This window comes from Ailuropoda melanoleuca, chromosome 9 (assembly GCF_002007445.2).
Source record: "Ailuropoda melanoleuca isolate Jingjing chromosome 9, ASM200744v2, whole genome shotgun sequence".
Taxonomy (NCBI): Eukaryota; Metazoa; Chordata; class Mammalia; order Carnivora; family Ursidae; genus Ailuropoda; species Ailuropoda melanoleuca.
Genome location: NC_048226.1, coordinates 33,170,881 through 33,193,347, shown reverse-complemented (window position 1 = coordinate 33,193,347; position 22,467 = coordinate 33,170,881). Strand labels below are relative to the sequence as shown.

At 39.0% G+C, this 22,467-nt stretch overlaps 1 protein-coding gene across 1 annotated transcript in view; it reads left to right on the top strand.

Moving 5' to 3' along the window:
* The first annotated feature begins 239 nt into the window (after nt 1–239).
* NSMAF (neutral sphingomyelinase activation associated factor) overlaps nt 240–22,467 on the top strand; it is a 59,342-nt gene continuing 37,114 nt past the window's right edge. The window contains exons 1-6 of the mRNA XM_034668915.1: nt 240–312; nt 402–432; nt 16,527–16,616; nt 19,362–19,440; nt 19,537–19,604; nt 19,687–19,723. Of these exons, the coding sequence (XP_034524806.1) occupies nt 240–312; nt 402–432; nt 16,527–16,616; nt 19,362–19,440; nt 19,537–19,604; nt 19,687–19,723 (378 nt within the window). The remainder of the gene's footprint in view (nt 313–401; nt 433–16,526; nt 16,617–19,361; nt 19,441–19,536; nt 19,605–19,686; nt 19,724–22,467) is intronic.

Below are 22,467 nucleotides of genomic sequence, written 5' to 3'. Positions count from 1 at the left end.
GGCCGCGCGGGTCCTGGCGTGGACTCCCTCGCGGACGCCCGGCCCCGAACTCGAGCTCCGGCGTTCTCTGGAGGCGTGCGGCTGGGGGTGAGCGGGCCGGCGGCCTCCCTGGCCCCCCAGTCACGGTGGCTGGGTCCGGGCACTGCGTGGGAGCCGCTTGGTTGTTCGGCCCAGGCGGCACCGTGCGGGCAGTGACCACCCCGCCTGCACCCGGGCAGACGCTGACGCCTCGCTTCGCTATGCCTTTTTCTGCCAACTTCTTCGGACGGAAGACTAAGGCCTGCCCAGCCCCCTGTCCGGCTGGGCCGCGAGGTGGGCCTCAAGAAAGGCCTTACTCTGAGAAAACCAAGCGCCAACCCCACAAACTGTTCTGCCGAGCAATGGGCCTCTTCATATATAAGTGTATTCGAAGGCTTTGGATTCGAACGCGCGGTGAGGCACAACAGTCATTATTCCCAGATCCTAGTAAGGATTTGGGGTCCCACGAGGAGCAGAAGCTCAAATGATCTCAAAGCAGCACCGATTTAGTTTCTGATCCTCAGCCTCCAAAGGAAGTTGTTTGTAAAAACAAAACAAAAAAAAGCTCACTTCTGCCCTAAGTATGTTTCTGGTGACAGAAATAACTTGCTGATTTTCGGGTCTGTGGTCCCAGGTGCCAGAAAGAAATGGGAATGAATCGTTTTACAGTTATTTTGATTGTGAGAACAAGTTAACCAGGAGTGCTGCTAGCCTGTCACTTTGTTGTGTGATCAATGGTGTAGGGAAGGAAAAAAACCTTCTTTACCCTTGAAGGTCTTCCAGCTAGACTAAACAAAATTTACGTAAAATAGATTAACAGGAGGAGAAAGCCAAAGTTTTACTACCTGTAGTTAGAGGTTCACTATTAAAATATAGAGACCTAAAGAAATGATGAAGGAAGGTAGTTTTTATACATTTTAGACAAAGAGACAATACGTTTGTGAGGCATTGACAGGAAAAGAAAACAGGTGTTTGGGAGCTTTAATTAGGGAATTCTGAGCAGAATTTAGGCTGAGGTAGTAGATTAGGAGAAAAAAAAAGGCTTGTTTCTACAGCTTTCTTGACTTCTAAGTCCCTTACTCTGGTGATAAAGATGTCTTTTTTACTTCATGGTACAGGGAGCGTATTTCTCATATGGGAGATTTGTTTCCTGCTTTCAAGGGGACAGAGGAGGGTCTGAGTGACCTTGCACTGGCTGTTTCTTAAGTAACTTTTATTTCAAATAAGATGACAAAGGGGCACATTTTGGAGCAGCCTGCCCTTGGCCCCTACAGTGAACACCAACAAAGCAGATTATGGAAAATACATGTGTAGGCTTTAAGGTTTGTGTGATCTTGCAGCATCCACACTTATTTTATAGGTATTGATTTGACCCATTTCGTCCAAACATTCATGTCCTTTTCTAATCTCTAATGTTGGGCTGGCCAGGATATCCATGGTTTAAAATTTCTTTCCGTGCTGTAGAGAAGAAGATGTATTTTAAAAAAGCATATCTTGGATATGGCTTCTGAGAACGTTTTGGTTTTGTGATTAGGTTTTATCCACAAAGACTTATCTTTTAATAATAAATAATAACTGGACCCTAAATAAAGTAACTCACACTTGTAGAGGCTCTTCTGACTTCATTTATAATGCTTGTTTAATGTGGAAGGAACTTGAGTAGAGCTTCTTTGTTCTGTACCAACAACATTAAGAATTGGGGGTATTCTGTATTAAGTAGATGGATGTGCCAATCTGCATTGTAAGAACTTACAAGCACTTGAATTGCCATCATGTTCTGTGATGAAAGAATCATTTGTAACAATTCTGTGGCCTCTTTGATATAGAGGAAAACCTGTTTTCTTTAGATCTGCCAGTTAATTCCATAGCTATAATTTTTGTTTAATTTGGTTGGTTTATACTGCTCTGCAATGTCACACAAATCTTCAAGTCTGCATTGGGTTTTGGTGTATAATCTGCTTTGTTGGTATCTATTGATCAGACAATGTGACAGGCTAGCAGCACACTGAGATAACTGTAGCTCTCACAACCAAAACATGTATTCACCTGTCAAGAGGCCGCAGCTGTTTCTGAACATCAGTAATCTGAAGAAGTTGGTGCTGCTTATCTTCGATATATTTGAATCTTACTTGCTGACTGCTCCAATTTTTTAATGCTCTGCTCCCTGGCTTTGCAACCTTGGGCTGATAAGTGGACTTTGACCCAGAAGGTGTCCATAGAGTCCTAGTTGGATGAAAGGCATCTGTCTCACAATGAGGTGTGGGCTAGAACCAAGCAGTCCCTATAAATCTTAGAATGTACTCTGAAAGACAAGAATATTTTAAACCAACTTTATTTCTGCACAGATTTTTCCTCACTCATCCCTTTGTGGCAGTAAACACCAATTAGCACAATGATTGAGCTATGTCATTGGCTCAGGTGTACCCAAGAGAACTGTTACTTTCCTCGGGACTGCTTCAGAGCTGACCCAGCGAAAGGCCTCACTTCTTCAGAGTTGTGAGATCACTGACCCCCTCTCATGCTGCTTTTGAGAGTTTAGATTTCTACCACTACCAAATAATGACCCCAGGAAAGGAGACAACTGAAGTTAGCTTTTATTTCCTTTGGTATTAAACTCATGCCACTGCATTTAGAGTAAGTGATATTTCTACAAAGGTAGAACAGAGAGACGGGTTGGCAGTTTCCTGGTTTGGTGGCTTAGACCAAGATGGGGGCAGAAGAAATGAAGACAGGTGGATGGGTTTTAGATGTTTTTAAGAGGTAGAATGAACAGGCCTTGGACTGGTGGATTTCATATAGAAGGTAACAGAGAAAGAATCCCAGCTAGAGTTGTCAGATACAATACAGAATGCCCAGTTAAATTTGAATTTCAGGTGAATAGTGAAAAATCTTTTAGTGTAAGTATGTCCCATGCAATATTTGGTGCATATTTATACTAAATTTTTTGGTAACTTTTCTGAAATTCAGATTTAACTAGGTGTCCTGTATTTTTATTTGTTCAACATGGCAGTCCTCTCAGATTTCTGGCTTGATCAACTGTGCCACCTATTAGTAATGTTTATAAAGAAATGCTTTGGTAATTGTCAGTATTAGAAAACGAAGAGATACTTGGTCATTAAAGTTAAGTACACTAGTATCCTGGTTAAGATTTAGATGTCAGAAACTATATTGATTTTGCTGGTTTTTAAAAATGCACTGTGTAGGTGTTAATGAAGATAAATGGAAAAATTTTTTAAAGACAATTCACATATCTTTCTTTGGAGCTGTTGGAAATAACAAATGTGTACAGTGGGTTAGCGGATAGGGATATTTTACAAACGGCTATTTAAGATATTTCTATTTTAAGATTTAAGAGTAGGCTAATTGTTAAATATTTTTTATCTTCACTTCTGGGAGTGGTGTGATGGAAGAATAGCTATTTTTTCCTTGGGTGATTAGAAATTTAGATAGTTGAGGCGTGCTCTTACTAGGGGAGAGTCAAATTTTTCTCTCTATAATGTTGTACAACAAATTACTTAGGTGTAGCTTGTAAGCTGTCATCCCAGGATAAAACATTGTCATGAATCATGAATTCTATATTGAGCACACATATTTCCTTAATAGTTTTACGGGCACTTCTTAGAATTCAACTTTGCTTTCAAACATTCCATGTGTATGTGATTCTCTTGGTTATGCTGATATTAAATTTCTCGCTGACACTAAGTATCTTTTACTTAATAAGTTATTTTATCAATTGATTATTTATTATACTAAAAGTACTGGTTGAGAGGGCAAAGTGCTTTACTATACTCCTGTTTATTCTTTTATTTCTAAGACTTACCATCCTATTCTTGTAATATCTCATTGAGATATGCCAGGTGTTGAAAATGGAAATAAACTGCAGAACCACAGTTAGTCAGGAATGTTGAAGGGTTGAAGGAAATCTACCTAACTGTGACTCAGAAATAGGGTTTATTTTTCTCACATAAAAACAAAAAACAAAACAAAACAAAAAATAGTGGGAGGAGAAATAAATGTTGCAAATATTTTGATTGACTTGCAATTTACATTGGCTTTACCCAAACTGCATTACTGGTCCTTTACTTTATGCCCTTATCGTTGTCTGAAATTAGCTTCTTCCAAAATGGTTACCATTTAAGAAGACACAAAAAGATAACCATAAACTTTGAGTGCGTTTGCTCTATGATTTTTATTAAAAAATTGTTTTTGATGTGATATAAAGTGGGTACGACCATTTAATGAATTCATCGCTTGTTTTTTTTCTAAATACCATTGCAATTTCATCTTTTATCCATCAGACACATACACTTGTGACTTAACATTTAAAACTCTAAGATTTTGAAATTATCTCTTTGTTTTTATTTTATTAAGTAGGCTCCATATCTAGCATGGGGCTTGAACTCAGGACCCTGAGATCAAGATTGAGCTGAGATCAAAGAGTAGGATGCTTAACCAACTGAGCCACCAAGGCACCCCGTTTTTTATTTTTTAATTTGTGTTTAGTGAATAAGTTCTGTATAATACTAATTCTTTGAAATTATTATGACTTAGATTGTAGTCATTTTTCACAAATTGATGTGAGGTTGAAAATAGATGTGTATTAACATTGGCATAGTATCTATATATCTGTTACATTAAGCTTATTAGTTAGATTTAGATCCTTCATTTTTCTTAATGAATTTTTTTCTGATTGACTAATCAATTACTGGGAGATGCTTCATGATGCAAACTTTGACCTATATTTCTATCAATTTTTGCTATAATATTTTCAGGGGATGTTATTAAGTCTATATAAGCTTAAAATTGCTATCTTCTTAGAAAATTGACTCTTTTATCAATATATAATGATCTCTTCTAGTAATTATTTTTTTTCTGTTTTGTCTGGTATTAATATAACTGTATCAGTTTTCTTTGGGGTATTTGCATTATATGGAATTTTTCATTTTTTTACTTTTCAACTTTTCTGTGTTCTTATGTTTTAGGCATATTTCTTATTAATAGAATAGTGGTTGGATATTTTAATAATTCATTTTCCAATAATTTTTGTCTTGACAGATTTAGTACATTTATATTTATTATATTACAGAAGTATTTGAATTTATTTTTATTTTTTAATTTTTTTGGTTAATTTTGTCTTTTTTCCCCTTCTTTTGGATTAAGACTCCCTTGGTCTCTTTCATTTTTCCTGAAGAGTACGGTACTTATATATTCTGTTTCTGTTTTTCTAGAGCTTACCTTGAAATTTTAACATTGATATTTAGCTTAAGATCTGAAACTAATCATTCTCTTAACCCTTCTCCCTAACACTATAAAGACCTTGGAGTACTTCTATTGTCCCATCCTAAATTGTAGTCTCTATTGTCTAGTATTTTCAATCTAGATTTTAAACCTACAAATTAGACATTACAATTGTCTAGTTAGTGTTTATTTTTATATAGTTGTACATGCATGTTTACCGTTGTCTTGGTTCAGCATTCCTTCTTGCCTATCATATCTTCTCTGTTAAATTATTTTCTCTTTCCTGAAGAATATCCTTTAGAAGTTCCCTCTGATGATAATAAACTGTTTTTGTCTGTCTGAACGTGTGTTTATGTTCTTGTTTTGGAGATCAGTTTTGTTAGATGCATACTTTTGGCCCTTGAACAACACGGGGGTTGGGGACACCAAGCCCCTGCACAGTCAAAAATCTGTGTATAACATTTGACTCCCCCAAAACTTAACTACTAATGGTCTGCTGTTTACTGGAAGCCTTCCAATAACAGTCGATTAACACATATTTTGTATGCTATATGTATTATATACTGTATTTTTAAAGTAAGCTAGAGAAAAGAAAATGTTGTTAAGAAAAATCCTAAGGAAGACAAAATACATTTACAGTCCTGTAGTGTATTTATTGAAAAAAAACCCCACATGTAAATGGATCAGCACAGTTCAAACCCATGTTGTTCAAGGGTCAACTGTAATGTTCTCAGCATTTTGAAGATTGTGCAGATGACGACAGATAGCCAGGGAATATGCACCCAACTTGCTGGAGCAGTTGTTGGTGGGAGGAAACTCAATTCCTGAACTCAGCAAAAAGGTCAGTAACAGGTGTGCTGTGCCCCCGTGGTGCAGCTCTTAGCTGCCTGACAAGGTCAGGCCTCAGACTCCAGGAGAAACCTGGATCCCGTGGAATGATCAGGAGCCATGGTGCAGTAGAGCTGTGCTGTGATGGAACCTTGGCTCACCATGTCCAGCTCAGCATTTGTGGCTGTGCATTGGCCTTGTCCCTTCCCTGGCCTGATTGGGGCTGTTAAGCCTTGCACTTGAGTCTGTATGATGTGGCAGGATAGGGGCAGAACTTGTTTTATCTGTATTCATGGTTAGGGAACCACCAGCACTTTCTCTGGCATAATTAAGACACCAGGGTCCAAGACTTGCTTTTGGCTGGGGCTGTTTGCCTTTGACCCAGGAACACAGCAGGCTTCCGTGGAGCTTTGCAAGAGGCCGCTTTCCGTTCCCGGGAACCCAGCCTGCAACAAACACTTGTCATTTAAGTCTAACTGTTCTTTGTAAGGACTCTATCTTTTCTCTGGCTGCTTTTAAGATCTCCACTTTGTAGTGCTTTGCTGTTGTCTATATAGAAATTTCTTTTTATTTACCTGTCCTGATTGGTATTCCTAAAGCTGAACAGTTTTAGAAAATTTAGAACCAAGCCTTCAGCTTTTAGAATATTGCTTTTATTGCTCATAAACACTCTTTAACATTTATCTATATTTTTCTGTGCTGCATTCTGGGTTATGTAAATCCATCTTAAAATTTACAGATTTTTTCTCTAGTTGCCTGATTTGCTGTCTATATCATTCATTTGCTTTAATTTCAATTATTTTTAAATTTCTAGTTCTATTTGGGTCATTTATAACTGCCTGATCAGTTTCGATAAAAGCCTGTTTCTTTGTTATACTTTTGATGTCCTTCTCTTTCTTTAAACTTATCTATTGGAGTGATGAGATATGGAAAATAAATTATTTGTAGCTTTTACAGGTTTGACTGAACAGTCTGTTGCTTATATTGACCCTCATCTGGTAATATTGTTTCTCATTTGTTCTAGGATTTTTGATTGTGGCTTCTTGTTGTTTGGAAGCTTATCCTTGGGAATTCTTGCAGTCCTGGATTTCAGTGGATTTTTCCAGAAAGTGTTTGCATTCATTTCTGCCTGGGGTGCTAGGAGAGACCACCCTGGTTTGTCTTGAGTTTTATTGGGCTACATAAGTAGTGTGAGTTCTAGCCCCAAATGTGTGTCAAGGCAGGCTGGTGGTTTCATATTCTCAGGGGAGACTGACTTTGCCCCCAGCTCAGAGCCCAGGTCCTACCATCTCCCCCAGGGAATGGGAGGTTGGGTAGGTGGTTTTATTTCCATCCTCCAACGGTGTTAACTTCAGGGATCCTAGCTTTTTCTGCCCCTGCCCACCCCCCATCCCACCCACCTTGTCCTCTCAGGGCATGTGGCCCTATGAATGTACTCTCTCTAGTACTCAGAGTTGGGCAAAGCCTTCAGGGGAAAAGTCTGCTCTAGTACCTGCTAACTTCTCTCTTCTGAGGCTTTCCCTCACTTTCCCATCACCTCAGCCAAGCATTTCAAAAAAAAGATGGTAGTAATTTATCTAGCGATTTTAGAGGCTCTCTATCTATAGTGAGATTGTTGTTCTAGACATGTAATCTGCCAATAATGTCTGAAATGGGATTCCTGCTGATTTGTGTAAGCCTGGGTTTATTTAGTAAATCTATAAACCAACTGGTTAAGAAGAGACTTTTGAGGTAATCTAATTTATCTCCCTTCCCTCGATTTTATAGTTGAGGCCTAAATGGATAAAGTGATTGGAGTAAAAGTCTAACAGCCAAGTCGTGGCTGAGCTAAGGCTAGAACAGATGTTATGTGATCCAAGGCCACCCCCTGTGCCACCATAACGTGCTGCTTCTGTTTTAAATATGAGGCTAATGCTTATTTTTATGGTATCTCAGAAATTTAGAATGACTGAGGAATGATGGAAGCCCAGTTTACGTGGGTATGAGTTAGCACCTTGTTATTCTCAGTGTAATCCATGGGCCGGCAGCCTCTGCATTGACTTGGAGCTTGTTACAAAATGCACAGTCTAGGCACCCTTGGGTGTCGGTTAAGTGTCTGCCTTCGGCTCAGGTCATGATCCCAGGGTCTTGGGATTGAGTTCCACATCGAGCTCCCTGCTCAGTGCGGAGCCTGCTTCTCCCCCTGCCTGCTGCTTCCCCTGCTTGTGCTCTCTCTCTGACAAATAAATAAAATCTTAAGAAAGAAAGAAAGAGAAAGAGAGAGAAAGAGAGAAAGAAAAAAGAATGAAAGAAAGAAAATGGCCAGTCTCAGGCTGCGCCCCAGATGTGCTGCATTAGAATCTGTATTTTAATGTGATCCCCACATGATCGTACACACGTTCTGGTTTGAGAAGCACTTTCTAGATAACAGTAATTAAGCATCCCCCCCTTTTTTTGGGTTCCTTTGAACTATGCTTCCGTGTTTATCTTCTTCATAGTTTAGAGAAGGCTCATGGAGCATCCTTCCTCAGGCTATGACCCTTGATGAGGAAATTGAAAGATTTTGAAAGCATAGATGATATTTTTGCCATTTGTTCTCATAGATAGTTGAGACTTGAAAGTGGAAATGACTGGCCTTATGGATGGTGACAATGAAAGGGATTTCAATATCTGAACCATCTTGTCCAGGAAGTAACTGCGTCTCACATAGGCAGAGGAGGATGTAATTTCCGAGTCCGGCCAAGTGGTAGAGTTTTAAACTTACCCCCAAAAGGAAAGGATCACAGGGCCAGATGAAATGGTGACACTGGTTACACTGGAGGACAGCTGGTAGGAAATAAAGTGGTACTCCAGGGGAAGAGGGGGATGGTAATTTACGTGAGAAAGCTATCAGTTCCAGACCTAGAAATAACATTTAGTCACTCAGATGTCTCTATGCAAATATGTAGAGCATGGATAATAAAATGTGTTAAATTTTATTACAGAAGAGGATTAATGTGTGTCTTAGGTGTTACTGGAGCTTCTAAGGATGGGAACTCAAGATTGGAATCTAGGGGCGCCTGGGTGGCTCAGTCGGTTAAGCGTTTGCCTTCAGCTCAGGTCATGATCCCGGGCTGCTGGGATCAAGCCCCACATCTGGCACCCTGCTCAGTGGGGAGTCTGCTTCTCCCTCTGCCCCTCCCCCGTGCTCATGCACGCACTCTCTCTCTTCCTCTCTCAATCAAAACTAAATAAATGAAATCTTAAAAAAAAAAAAAGATTGGAATCTAGTGTTGAAAAGCTACAGAGATGTTCAAAAGGAATGACTTGTTGGTAGGTGAGACAGTGGGTCCTGAATGTCAAGGAGTACAACTGCAGGGGAATCCATGAATATAGGGGAAAAGCCCACAGAACTTATTAGAAAGAGGAACGGAGGATAACTGCATTCCACCTAATTGAGTAGAAAAAATGGCGGGCATGTACCTGATGTAGATTGAAACAGGAAATAGCAACACAGAAAATGACAGGAGACCTTAGTTAGTCAATGCTTAGTGAGATATAATTACAGTTTCTTGAGTTTCCTTGTTGAAATTTTAATCTCTTTTAAGGCAGAGAACTTGAGAACTTTGCAAAATTCTGAATATTAAAGAGAAACTAATTAAGTAGCAGTCCTGGAAACCTTCAGAAAAGGCAGTCCGTTGTTTATCATTGAAGCCCAGGGTGGGAGGAATCAAGAAGGATTCTGTCATAACACAGAAGTAGATTTTTTAGAAGGCAGAAATTGAAAATTTCAAGGAAAAAACAAAAAGCTATTATTACTGGACAGTTCTGGAATGGATATTGATCCAGAAAGTTTTGAAACTTTCAAATAAAATTCGGAACATCCAAGCCCAGCAGTCTTCAGTGAAGAGTTATAGAAAATCAGACAAGCAATCAAACATAGGATGGTTGTATGGGTAATGTTCCTCTGAGCTTATAATTTTTTAAAAGTATAAGACGGGAAGGACAACAACCAGGGACAGATTAAGAGGATGTCACAGGCCTGCACAATTAGCATCAAGAAAGTTGAAGCCCCAACTGAGTGGTGGATTTAAAAAATGCTACAGATTTTTAAAAAAATTTTTTTTAATATCCTAAAGTTGAATTTAAAAGCAGGCTGCTGCCTAGGGCCCGGGCCGGTAGTGGAAAACTGATGTATAACTGAGGACATGGCTCTTATTTTGTACTGTGTTAGTGATACTGACCTTCAGCCTGGAAATGACAGAATCAGTGTTCCTGAGATGGGCGAAGATGCGTGCTACCTCTCCTGCTGCAAGCTTCCGGGACAATTTGAGTTTGGGACCACAGACTCATTCCGCGATCTAGGGACTTGGAAAGGTGCAGAAAGAACATATGTGCATAAGTCGGTTGAGTGCTAATTCTAGAGCAGACAGATCATTTATAAACCACTAGAAGAGGAAGCTGTTGCCACCGGGGCTCCAGCATGAATCCACTATAAAGTCACATCATGCTAATCTCTTCTGTCAGAGTTCTGGCTGGTAGGTCAGGAAAATGCAGCAGCTTAGTTCAATGGAACTTCGTTAGAGCATAAGGTGGGTTTTTGTTTTTTGGGTTTTTTTTTTTTTTGATGTCTTAATAGCAGAATCGAGAAAGGAGAAATTACTGTTAATATAGATATGTGGGACAATATGTGACTGTATTCAGAGGTCACTGTCAAATAAATTACAGGGGGAATATTTTCATGTGAGTCACAAGACTGTGTTCTCGCCCTTGTCCATTCAACATTTTTCTTAATGTCCTCATTTCAGAGCCATTTTAAGAAGCTCACAAAAAATGCCCAATGTATTTGCACCAACTCTCTGAGTAGTAGGGGCCGTAGAGTCTAGTTTGACCAAGAGTAGAGACGGCAAGTGCAGGGCTCTTGCCTTTTCCTGTGTCTGTCCATGTACACACGTCACCACGGCATCGGGGCACTTTCTCTCACTGAGCACATAACAGTTCTCCTCAACACAGTGAAACCTCTCCAATCCAGAGAAATGATGGACTAGCCGAATCTTCTGGATCCATTGTAAATACTGTTGATCAGTAGAGCATGGAGTGGTGGGTGAGTGGGCACAGACGCAAGGTTACTCTGAAGGCCGCCTTGAGTGAACTTATATTATACTTTGGTGGAGTGCTGAATAGTATGCTTTACAAATTAGGTGACCTGAGGATGGGGCAGCATGTTTTTAGGAAAGTTAAGTTGCGGAATGAGTAAATTTGTCAAAGAGAATCCAAAGAGCCCTCCACACTTCTGTAAAGACGGATTAAGCTAAGGAATCTCCAGGGGCAGCGCCAAGAGTCTCCTCAAGAAAACATTTAAAAAGTGATTTCACAGAACCTTTTCCTCGTGAGGATATGGTTTGAAAATCATCATTCAAAATACCATGAAACTTTATTGTAATAATTTGTACCTAACAAACATTTTTATTTTTATTTTTTAATTTTTTTTAAAGATTTTATTTATTTATTTGACAGAGATAGAGACAGCCAGTGAGAGAGGGAACACAAGCAGGGGGAGCGGGAGAGGAAGAAGCAGGCTCAGCGGAGGAGCCCGATGTGGGGCTCGATCCCATAACGCCGGGATCGCGCCCTGAGCTGAAGGCAGACGCTTAACCGCTGTGCCACCCAGGCGCCCCACCTACAAACATTTTTAAAGCAGGTGTCACTGAACACCTCAGTAGAAAGAAAATGCAAACTCAGAAAAATTCCTTAATCGTTTAACTTTAAATAATATGATTTGGTTCTATCTGTATACCATGTGTTTTACATTTCTTATAAAATACGTGTCTTGGTAAATTAAGGAGAATGTAAGTTACTTGCCAAGATAGTGACTCCAATTCTACGTAGTTGATATTAATTTTTTTTAATTGTGGTAAAAAACACATCATGTAGGCTTACTGTCTTAGCCACTTTTACGTGTGTAGTACAGTAGTGTCCAGTATGCTCACATTGTTGTGCGGCGGGTTGCTAGAGCTTTTCCGTCGTGCAGAACTGGAGCTCTCTACCCACTGAAAAGCAGCTCCCTGAGAAGCAGCTCTGCTTTTCCCCTACTACCAGCTCCTAGCCACCACCATTCTGTTTTCTCTGAGTAAGAGTTTGCCGACTTTAGATACTTTATATGAGTGGAATTATGTAATGCTTGTTTCTGTGTGACTAGCTTATTTCACTAGCATAATGGTTCCTCCATGTAGACAGGACTACCTTCTTTTTTAAAGCTGAATAATACTCCATTGTATGTATAAACCACATTTTCTTTATCCGTTCATCCTTGATGAACATTTAGGTTGCTTCCCCCTCCTGGCTATTATAAATAATGCTGCTGTGAGCATGGTGATGCAAATATCTCTTTGAGATCCTGTTTCCAGTTCTTTTGGATATGTACCCAGAAGTGGGACTGTGGCTTGTGTGGTAGTTATCTTTTAATTTTTGAAAGAACCTCTATACTGTTTTCCATAGCAGTTGCAACGTTTTACAGTCCTATCAACAGTGGGCAAGGGTCCCAGTTTCTCCACATCCTCACCAACATTTGTTATTTTCGGGGTTGTTCTGGTTTGTTTTAATAGTGTATGAGGTGATGGCTCATTTGTAGTTTTGGTTGGTGTTTTCCTGATGATTAGTGATACTGAGTATCTTTTCATATACTTTTTGGCCATTTGTTTATCTTCTTTGGAGAAGATATATTCTTCAATTCAAGTCTTTTGTCCATTTTTTTTTAAAAGATTTTATTTATTTGACAGAGAGACAGCCAGCGAGAGAGGGAACACAAAGCAGGGGGAGTGGGAGAGGAAGAAGCAGGCTCCCTGCAGAGAAGCCCAATGTGGGACTCGATCCCAGAACACCGGGATCACGCCCTGAGCCGAAGGCAGACGCTTAATGACTGCGCTACCCAGGCGCCCCTTGTCCATTTTTTAATTGGGTTACATTTTGTTTTTGTTGAGCTGTAGGAGTTCTTTGTATATTGTGGGTAGTAACTCCTTCTCAGTTATGTGGTTTGCAAATATTTTTTTTAATTGTTTAAGTTGCCTTCTCATTCTGTTGATTGTTTTCTTTGCCACACAGAGGTTTTTAAGTTTGATTCAGTCACATTTGTTTACTTTTGCTTTTGTTGCCTATGCTTTTGGTGTTCTATCCAAGAAATCACTGCCAAATACAATGTTGTGAAGCTTTCCACCAAGTCTTCTTCTAGGAGTTTCATACTTTCAAGTCTTGCATTTAAGTCTTTAATCCATCTTGAGTTAATTTTTGTATGTGATGTTAAAGTAAGGGCCCAACTTCATTCTTTTGCATGTGGAAATCCAGTTTTCCCAGCATCATTTGTTGAAGAGATTGCCCTTTTCTTATTTGTGGCCTTGGAACTCATATTTGACCACATATGTGAGGGTTTATTTCTGGCCTCTATTCTGTTCCGTTGGTATATATATATCTTTTTGCTGATTTTGATTTTGTTTCGATTACTGTAGCTTCATAATACGTTTTGAAATCAGGAACTGTGAGGCTGCTAGCTTTTTCTTTCTTGATTGTTTTGGCTATTCAATTCCATATGCATTTTAGGATTTTTTTTCTATGTCTCTAATAAATGCCATTGAGATTTTGATAGGGATTCCATTGAATTTGCAAATCACTTTGGGTGGTATGGACATTTAATAATAATATACTGTAATATTATATATAGTACATAATATATAATAATAGGAATATATTTTATTTTTCTAAAAATATATAATTAACATATATAAATAAAATTATTAATATAATTCTATTTTTATATATAATAGGCTTATACATTATTTTTTTTAAAAACCTGCTTATTTTTAATTTAAGTATCATTAACATATAGCATTATATTAGTTTCAGTGTATAATATAATCATTCAACAATCCTGTACATTACTTAGTGCTCATGACAAATGTACTCTTAAACCCCTTCACCAATTTCAGCCATCCCCCCATCCACCTCCCCTCTGGCAACCACCAGTTTTCTATACGTGAATCTGGTTTTGTGGGTTTTTGAGTATTCTTTTTTTCTTTATTCGTTTGTTTCTTAAATTCCACATATGAGTGACATCATATGATATTTGTCTTTCTCTGATTTATTTCATTTAGCTTAATATCCTTTAGATTCATTCATGCTATTGCAAGGAATAGGACTATATTTTAATAATTATATGGAAGAGCTGGTTGTCTATGAAGGCTTCTTGTGCTTCATAGCAATAAAATTATGCCATTGTCTTATTAAAGATACTTATTTTATTTTACCTTCTGTCTAAGAGGAGGAGTGGAGGAGATGAAGAGCGGGAAGACAGGGTTAAATCTCCAGCCCAAGCAAAGGGTTTCAAGTCATTAAGGCACAAACTGAAAATAAGGGGCAAGTTAACTAATAAATATCTCTCTGATTTAAGCCTTCATGGAAATTATCTGATGCGTCAAAGGACTGTTCTAGCAATCCTAACTCTTATGATTGTATTGAAATGCAGAATTTAGTATTAATACTTAATACTTAATTGAGCGTTTTACTTTGAGCTCTGGCATTTTAGCATATGATTAATTCTTTTTCATGGATTTAAAGACATAAATAGGCTAATAAAAAGTTACCTATTAGATGGTAAAGCTGGTTCCTGCTGTCATTATTCTTTATGAGTTATTTTTCTTTTGGTTCGATTTTCTTTGTAATGAGCAATGTCTTGTTCCATGAATGTAATTTTTTCTTTGTAAGTATATTTATTATAGGATTTTGACCTCCTGTTCTCTGTATTGTGTCTAGAACTTCAAGTTGTGTTCTTCTGCTTGTTTTGGTCTAGTTCTTTCATATTAGAGGCTGGTGATCTTGGGTTATCCATTCCTGTTTAAGTGTGAAGCGTGTAATTCTGTGTCACTATGGGCAGGCCTTCTCTGTTGGGCTTCAGTAGGGGATGATATTGTAAAGACCTGGCTCTTGCAGATTAGATACCCCTATCCATGGGTTTTTTCTCTACAGCTATTTCATTTTTTCTAAAAGTTGTCTACCAACTGTTACTTGGAATGATTATGTCTTCCTACTTTTTACACCATAGCCCTGCTCTCCACTGTGCTTGATGTCTAGTTTGGAGATAGGATAAGCATCAGGGGAGGAATCTGGTTACTGACTCATTCAGACTTCCCACTACCCCCCATGCTTCCTCCCTCTCTTCTTTGTACCTGATACTTGCAATTTCGGGACTTTTTGGAAGTCCTATGACTTGAGTTGGTTTTCTTCTGATTGGTACCTTCTACTGGAGATGTGTGCCGTTCTGGTTCTGATCATTGCTGATTCCTCCCATCTGCTTTCCATTTCTCTCAGATTTGTTGCTCTCATCTTCGTTTGTGACTCTTCGATTTTCTTTGGTCTGTGGTTTTACCATTTAAAAAATATTTTCATTCACTCAAGTTTTAGTGGTGCTTCTGGAGGGAGCAGAAATAGACATACATGCCCAATCTGCTACGTTTATTGGAGACACACACTCCAACACACCAGAACTCCTGTCCTACACTCCCCCTGAGAGCTTTTCCTGTAACTCTAGATGCCAATGATGTTTCCTGAACGAATAACACTTGTTTCCAGTTATTTGCCATGTATCTGTTTCTGTGGCCATACAACTGAATTAATACATTTTCTTATTACCTTATTGTGTTTTTAAAAGTTTAAAACACTTGGGCACCTGGGTATTTCAGTCAGTTAAGCATCTGCCTTCAGCTCAGGTCATGATCCCAGGGTCCTGTAATTGAGCCCCGCGCTGGGCTCCCTGCTCAGTGGGGAGCCTGCTTCTCCCTTTCCTGCTCCCCCTGCTTGTGCTTTCTCTGTCTCTGTCAAATAAATAAATAAAACCTTTTTTAAAAAAGTTTAAAACACTTAAAACTTTTAAAAGAACTATATTTTAATCCTGTTCTGTTCAATTTACTTATTTATTCAACACCAAAGTGTTAGACTGGTTATTACAGGGAGATATTTAGATATCTGCCTCTCAGAGGCATGTGATCTTGTGGAAGTGGTAGGATAAGTGCAACTAACCATGAGGCAGAACACTGAAGCGGGAGGGGCGTGTGGTATGGAAGGGGAGGTAGGGAAGCTTGGTGGTCAGCCAGCAGAAACAAAGGATGAAAACTCCATAGGTGGGAAAGCCCTAGGTTTGGTTCAGGCAAAAATAAGTTTTATTTCATGAAATTTGGGGTTTCTCCTAAAGGAATTTTAAAAATCCTCCTCTGAGTAATTTTATTTATTTTATATTTGGCTCGGCTGGGCAAGTCTGTCTGTTGCTTTCTCCCACTGAATAGAGAAGAGCATCTGGTGTATAATACACACCTAACAGGTATTTGTTGATTTAATGAATGGACAATCATTTTGGGAACAGATGCTTTAAATATTCTGCTTTCTTATGCTTAAAAAAACAAACATGAGGTTTTGTTTTGTTCTGGTTTTTCCAAATTTAGATTTTCCTTGCTCCTACTTAACTTGGAGGAATACTACTTTGAACAACACACAGCTAATCACATTCAGAACAAGGGCGGTCAGAATGAAAGGTAAGGGAGATTTTTGGATCTCTATGGACCAGCAGACCTTTCCCTGTCTGATATCTTTAAAATTAAATGTATGGTCATATAGATTTGTCCCCCTTTCATACTGGGAAAGTAACAGGAAATGGGGACTTAGAAGTTGCTGTCGTAACTTCAGATAGTTTCTAAAGCTGAGAAACTGTGTATGAATTCCTCTCATGTGGGTGTCTTAACTGAGCTGGACAGGACCGATTCATTCTAGCTCTTTTTTCCTGTATCACTTTTATACTTACTCTCTCAATTATTTGGGTTATGGTGTTGTAAAGTAATAATCATAAAACACCAGAGCGGCATAAAATTCAGTACTTTCAAAATGAATAATTTGATTTGAACTGGAAGCAAAATCAGTTTTCTCTATATTGTAATCATTACTTATTGCTATAAAAACAGATTTGGTTTCTCTGGCCATAGCTTTTGAAAGCTGTGTACAAAAATGTGTAATGAAGTGTTTTGTTTAAAATGCCAACTTGGAATTAACTAAGATCAGAATTGTTCCCGCAAAATTGTATCTGCTAATGATTTCCTTTGGAGATGTCCCTTAACTATAGGACACAACTTGAAACACTTTGATATTAGATAAACTCTTTAATTTTTAGTGTTCTTCAGGTTTTTATCTTGAAAGGACCATCAAGGCCATGTGGCATTTGTTTAAATACAGCCTGAAGTAAAAATTACTTAGCTTTTTGTTTGGGAGCTTATGACATGTCTGTTTCCTGAGCATTCAAATTAGACAATTATGTTTCCTTGAAAGCAGCACCTTGCTTTCTTCTGGAATTTTGCTCACATTCTTCTCCTGAATTCCGTACTGTTGTTTTTCCTCTCAATATTCCTCTGCCCCATACCATAAAATGTCTTGCTTAAAATTAAGTGCATTTGTTTATTTTTAAAACATAGATATAAGCTAGCAAATTGAAACCTGTTTTTGTAATTTTTAAGTTATTTTTAAAGTTCAGCGGTACAACCCATGGAAGTAAATTCAGTGATATCTAGCAACATTGCATGTGCATTAACCCATCAATCTAGCAAGGTTGCTTCTAGGGAACTGTCTCAGAGGTGCCCTGGGAAATACAGAAACGGACATATGTACAAGGTTATTTATCATAACACTACTTGTAATTGCAATACTGGAAACGATCCACTAGGGGACTGAGTGAATAAACAGCGGTGTGTCCTCATAATGGAGTACTATGCAGAAGTAACAAAGGAATGAAGGAGGTCTGTATAGTGCTCTGGACTGATCGCCAGCATACACTCGGTGCAAAAAGTAAGGAACAGAATATTATGTATTGTATGCTCTCTTTCACATAATTATGAAAGAAGAGGGATAATTTTTTCGTTCTATTTTTAAAAGCAAAACATTTTAAATTATATACATAAAAAAGCATAAACTAAAAGCTAATGAAAGCAATTATCTACACAGAGAAGGAACAATGGGGAAATAATATAAAATGACAACTGGACTTCTCCGAATGCCCCTTATTTTATAACTTTGCTTTTGGAAATGTAGAAATATTTTACATGGATTTTAATACAGAATTAAATTTTAGAAGAAACAGCAAATCTTAAAAATTGAAAAGAAAATGAAACAAGTGAACTAAAGTGTATATAAGTTGGAAGGTTAACCACAGAGAAGAATTACTTTAATCACCTTCACAACATAGTAATTTGTGTGTCTGGTGAGATACATATAGCCCGAGTAGAAAAAGAATTGCAAGAAAGGTTATACATGTTTTAGTAGTAATATTGTTGTTAGTAATTATGGTATTATTATTTTGAAACTGGTTTTTTTCACACATGCACATTGATTTATATAGTTAAATGAAGCAAATGAGTAATATGTTGATGCCAAGACAAGACTTTCAGGATGAAATAGACACAAATCTAATAGTAAAGGAGCTAAGTTAAAAGCCTAATCTTACATTTGAATTGGAAATGTTTATATCAATTCATATACTTTTCTTTTAAAAGAAAGTATTTTCTAGCTCTCCCCTCCGGAAAGTCCTAGAAAAGAACCCCATAGCAATGAGATTGTGCTCTCTGAATACTGCTTCCCAAGAAAAGGAATGAGGGCTCTTGAGAAGTGGCTGAGTCTAAGTCTGGGGCAGGAAGGGTGCGGGATGAGCCTGGCACGTCTTGTCCTACTGGCAAGTAAGAGAGGTGTCGGAAACCTACCGTACATTGAATTAAAAGGACACAAGGGCCAACTTGAAGAGTTGGGCAACAAATGGGACAAACTGACATTGAAAAAGAACAATGCCTGCAGTGGTAGAGATGCTTCAGAATCGTTAAAATCCACCAGTTCGTGAGATATTTATATTACCTGGCAGGGATCCCAGGACACCAACTCTTTATTCTAAAACTTGGTAAATAGAGATAAAGAATCAAGCATTTTTTTTCTGCTTTCTTTGTACAAATTGTACTTCAAATCATAGATAAATACTGTACTCCAAATCATAAATAAATACTATAAAGTTGTTCTTTGTTGATGAATTCTAGATAATAAACACAGAGGGAGTGATAAAAATTTCAGTCCCTAATGAATAATGGGATCGGGTTGGCAAATCATCGGCCTGGGGTCAATGTAATTAAAATTAATTACATTGTTCTTTCAGTTAATGCTTTAGTAATCTATTTTCTAGTTAAAATGTACTATGATTCTTTAGTGACTTTTATTATGTTCATTAATAATAATCCTTTGTACTTTGATCCTAGGAAAATCAGAGGCTCCTTAAAAATATGTTCAAAATCAGTTATTTTTGAACCAGATACAATATCCCAGCCCATCATTAAGGTAAATGCATTTTAAATGTGAACAGAGACATTCTTACTTTTTGTGTATATTTTACCCTGCTTATTTCTATAATATTTCTCTCTCAATTTTGTGCAGATTCCTTTGAGAGATTGCATAAAAATAGGAAAATATGGAGAAAATGGATCCAATAGACACTTTGCAAAGTATGTCTTTGTTACTGTTTAATTTTACTTCTACCCCCCCCCAAAAATTATATATTTTTAATGACTTCTATCTGCATTGTAGGGCAAAATCCGGGGAGATTTCACTCATTTTCAGTCAGGTAAGCAGCACATAGTAAATATTTTTTCCTAACCTCAGTGAACACACACACACACACACACTTTTTTTTTTTTAAGCACGGTGACATTATTTATAGAAATCTCAGATGAAGACTGTTGGAATAGATGTTTAGATGCTTTTAAGATTGAACTATTGAGAACTATATTTTTTTAAAAGCTGTGATTCCCTCATGAGATCCTTAATTTTTTTTAATTTATTTAAGATTGTATTTATCGGGGCGCCTGGGTGGCGCAGTCATTAAGCGTCTGCCTTCGGCTCAGGGCGTGATCCCAGCGTTCTGGGATTGAGCCCCACAATCAGACTCCTCTGCTATGCCTGCTTCTTCCTCTCCCACTCCCCCTGCTTGTGTTCCCTCTCTCACTGGCTGTCTCTGTCAAATAAATAAATACAATCTTAAAAAAAAAAAGATTGTATTTATTTATTTGAGAGAGCAAGAGAGACAGCACAAGCAGGGGGAGGGACAGAGGGAGAAGCAGGCCCCCTGCTGAGCAGGGAGCCCAATGCAGGGCTCAATCCTGGAACTCCGGGATCATGACCGGAGCCTAAGGCACACAACTGACTGAGCCACCTAGGCTCCCTGAGATCCTTAATGTTTATAGAGTTGTGTGACACCCACAGGCTGGTGGTTTTGTCCTCTTGAGTTCTGCCAGCGTGTGGGGGTTGAGCTGAAAGCACTGTGGTCCCTCCTGTGGCCTCTGAGCCATTTAGAAGATGGGAGGCCTGCAGCAGAGCACTGAGGGGGATCTCAGGTTGACTCATGGTGACAACTAGGGCACCAACTCAGGATGTGCCATCTCATACAAATTATGAGGTTTGGGATTCTGACTTTTTTTCATCCCAAATTTACGCGGCATACATATATATTCCCAGTATTGTGCTTAATACCGGCAACATGGAGAAAAATTAAAACACAGTTTTTCTCCTATCATTCATTAGTTCATCTATAGTGTTCTTTTTTTTTTAAACTTATAAGTAATACAGGAGTAGAGGATCTCTCCCATTTGCTTTTTGCCCTGGATTTTACCTTCTTCATCTCTAAAATGAGAGGGTTAGAGATCAAGTTGTCCCAACTATGTACAGAGCCCTAATTCGGTGAAGCGTTCAAAGGAAAATCCTTCTGTGGCCAGGTAAGTTTAGGAGAAGCTGTGGGAAGCAAAGACACACCTTTCTTTATTTCAGCACTTGACTTCGAAGCCTTAGCAAACAAACAGAGAGAGGGTCCAGAGGAAGTGCCATGAGGGACTCAAGGAGGCAGATGGTTGGGAACAGAGTTTTTAGATCACTTACCCCTTCTGCTCATGGAACACTTTTTAATGCATATTGAAAAGTATTTTATGAAAGTTGGGAGATATCAGCTTAGGTGATTCTCTAGGTCTGATTTCCATGAGTCAATGAATCTTAAGGAAGAAAGCATTTCACAGCCTGTCTTTGCCTTCATGTTGTTTTAAGTGGTATATAGGCAAATGGCCTGTAGCCACTCTGGGTGGTGAGGGGCAGAACGGCAGTTTTACTACTCGCGGCCTGCGCCTGTGCTCTCGTTGTTTCTGAAGTGTTCCTCTGCATCATGGTCGACTGCTAGAAAGTCTGCATCTTAAAGGGAGAGGTAATTTTTCAGTCAGAAGTGTGGTTTCCATTATAAAAATTATCCATAAGAAGAGGTCTCGTGTCAGGCACACTCAAAACCAGCCTCACCTCCAAGGGTGACCAGTTATAGTCAACCTAGAATTATTTCAAACTTCTGGATTGAGTATACAGTCAAAAAAACTCAACTTTTGTGGGTTTTGACTACCTTAAGTGGTCACGCTGTTTGAGAAATATGTTATGGTCCTTTAGGCTTTAGAGAGTTTTGCTTCCAAATTTTCTTTTGTAGAATACAGAGGGGTGTATGTGTGTGTAAATCATAGTTTTTATTCATGTATTTGTATGTTCAGTAAGTATATTCAAGGTTATGAAGCTATAGGAAAGAACAAAATATCCAAAGCCCCTCTCCCCGTGGACTTTATCTTGAGATGGGGGCAAGAGACAATAAGCAGACATCTTCTCTAATGAAGACAATGCCAACAGGATGAAAGGATAGAGAAGGATGAGGAGCACGTGTGCTGCTGTAGATAGAGTGGCCGGGGCTCCTCGCCAAGGAGGTGCGTGTGAAGGCAACCGCTCAGGAGGCCTGAGCGAATGAGCCAGGCAGCATCCTGAGTAATGGAGGCCCTGCGAGGCCAGTGTCCTGGCGGGTGGCCGGCACGGTGAGGGTGACTGTGCCTGGGGCAAGGCACAAAGGGCAGCTGGGAGAAGGGTTGGAGCAGTGGCAGGATCTGTGTCATGGAGAGCTTGCAGGCCACAGTAAGGAGTCCGAATAAAGCACAAAAGAGAAAAACCCCTGGAGAGCTGAGAAGAAGAGGGGCACCATCTGCTTCGTATATATTTGTACATCTCTTGGAGGCCTGGTAGAGAATATGCTGTGGCGGGGGGGGGGGCACGAGCGGAAGCAAGGAGGGCCTTTAGGGGTGTGGGAACCCAGAGGTTTTGGATCAGGATGGTAGTGATGCAGGGTGAGAGGTGGTCAGTGTCTGGATGTATTCTGAAGGAAAACCCCACAGATGTGCTGATGCATTAGTTGCAAGGCACAAAGGAAAACAGTCAGGAATGACTCCAGCAGGGTGGATAGCAGTGCCTTTTACTGCTGTAAAGAAGCCTGGAGAAGAGCAGGCTTTGTTCAGAATGTTG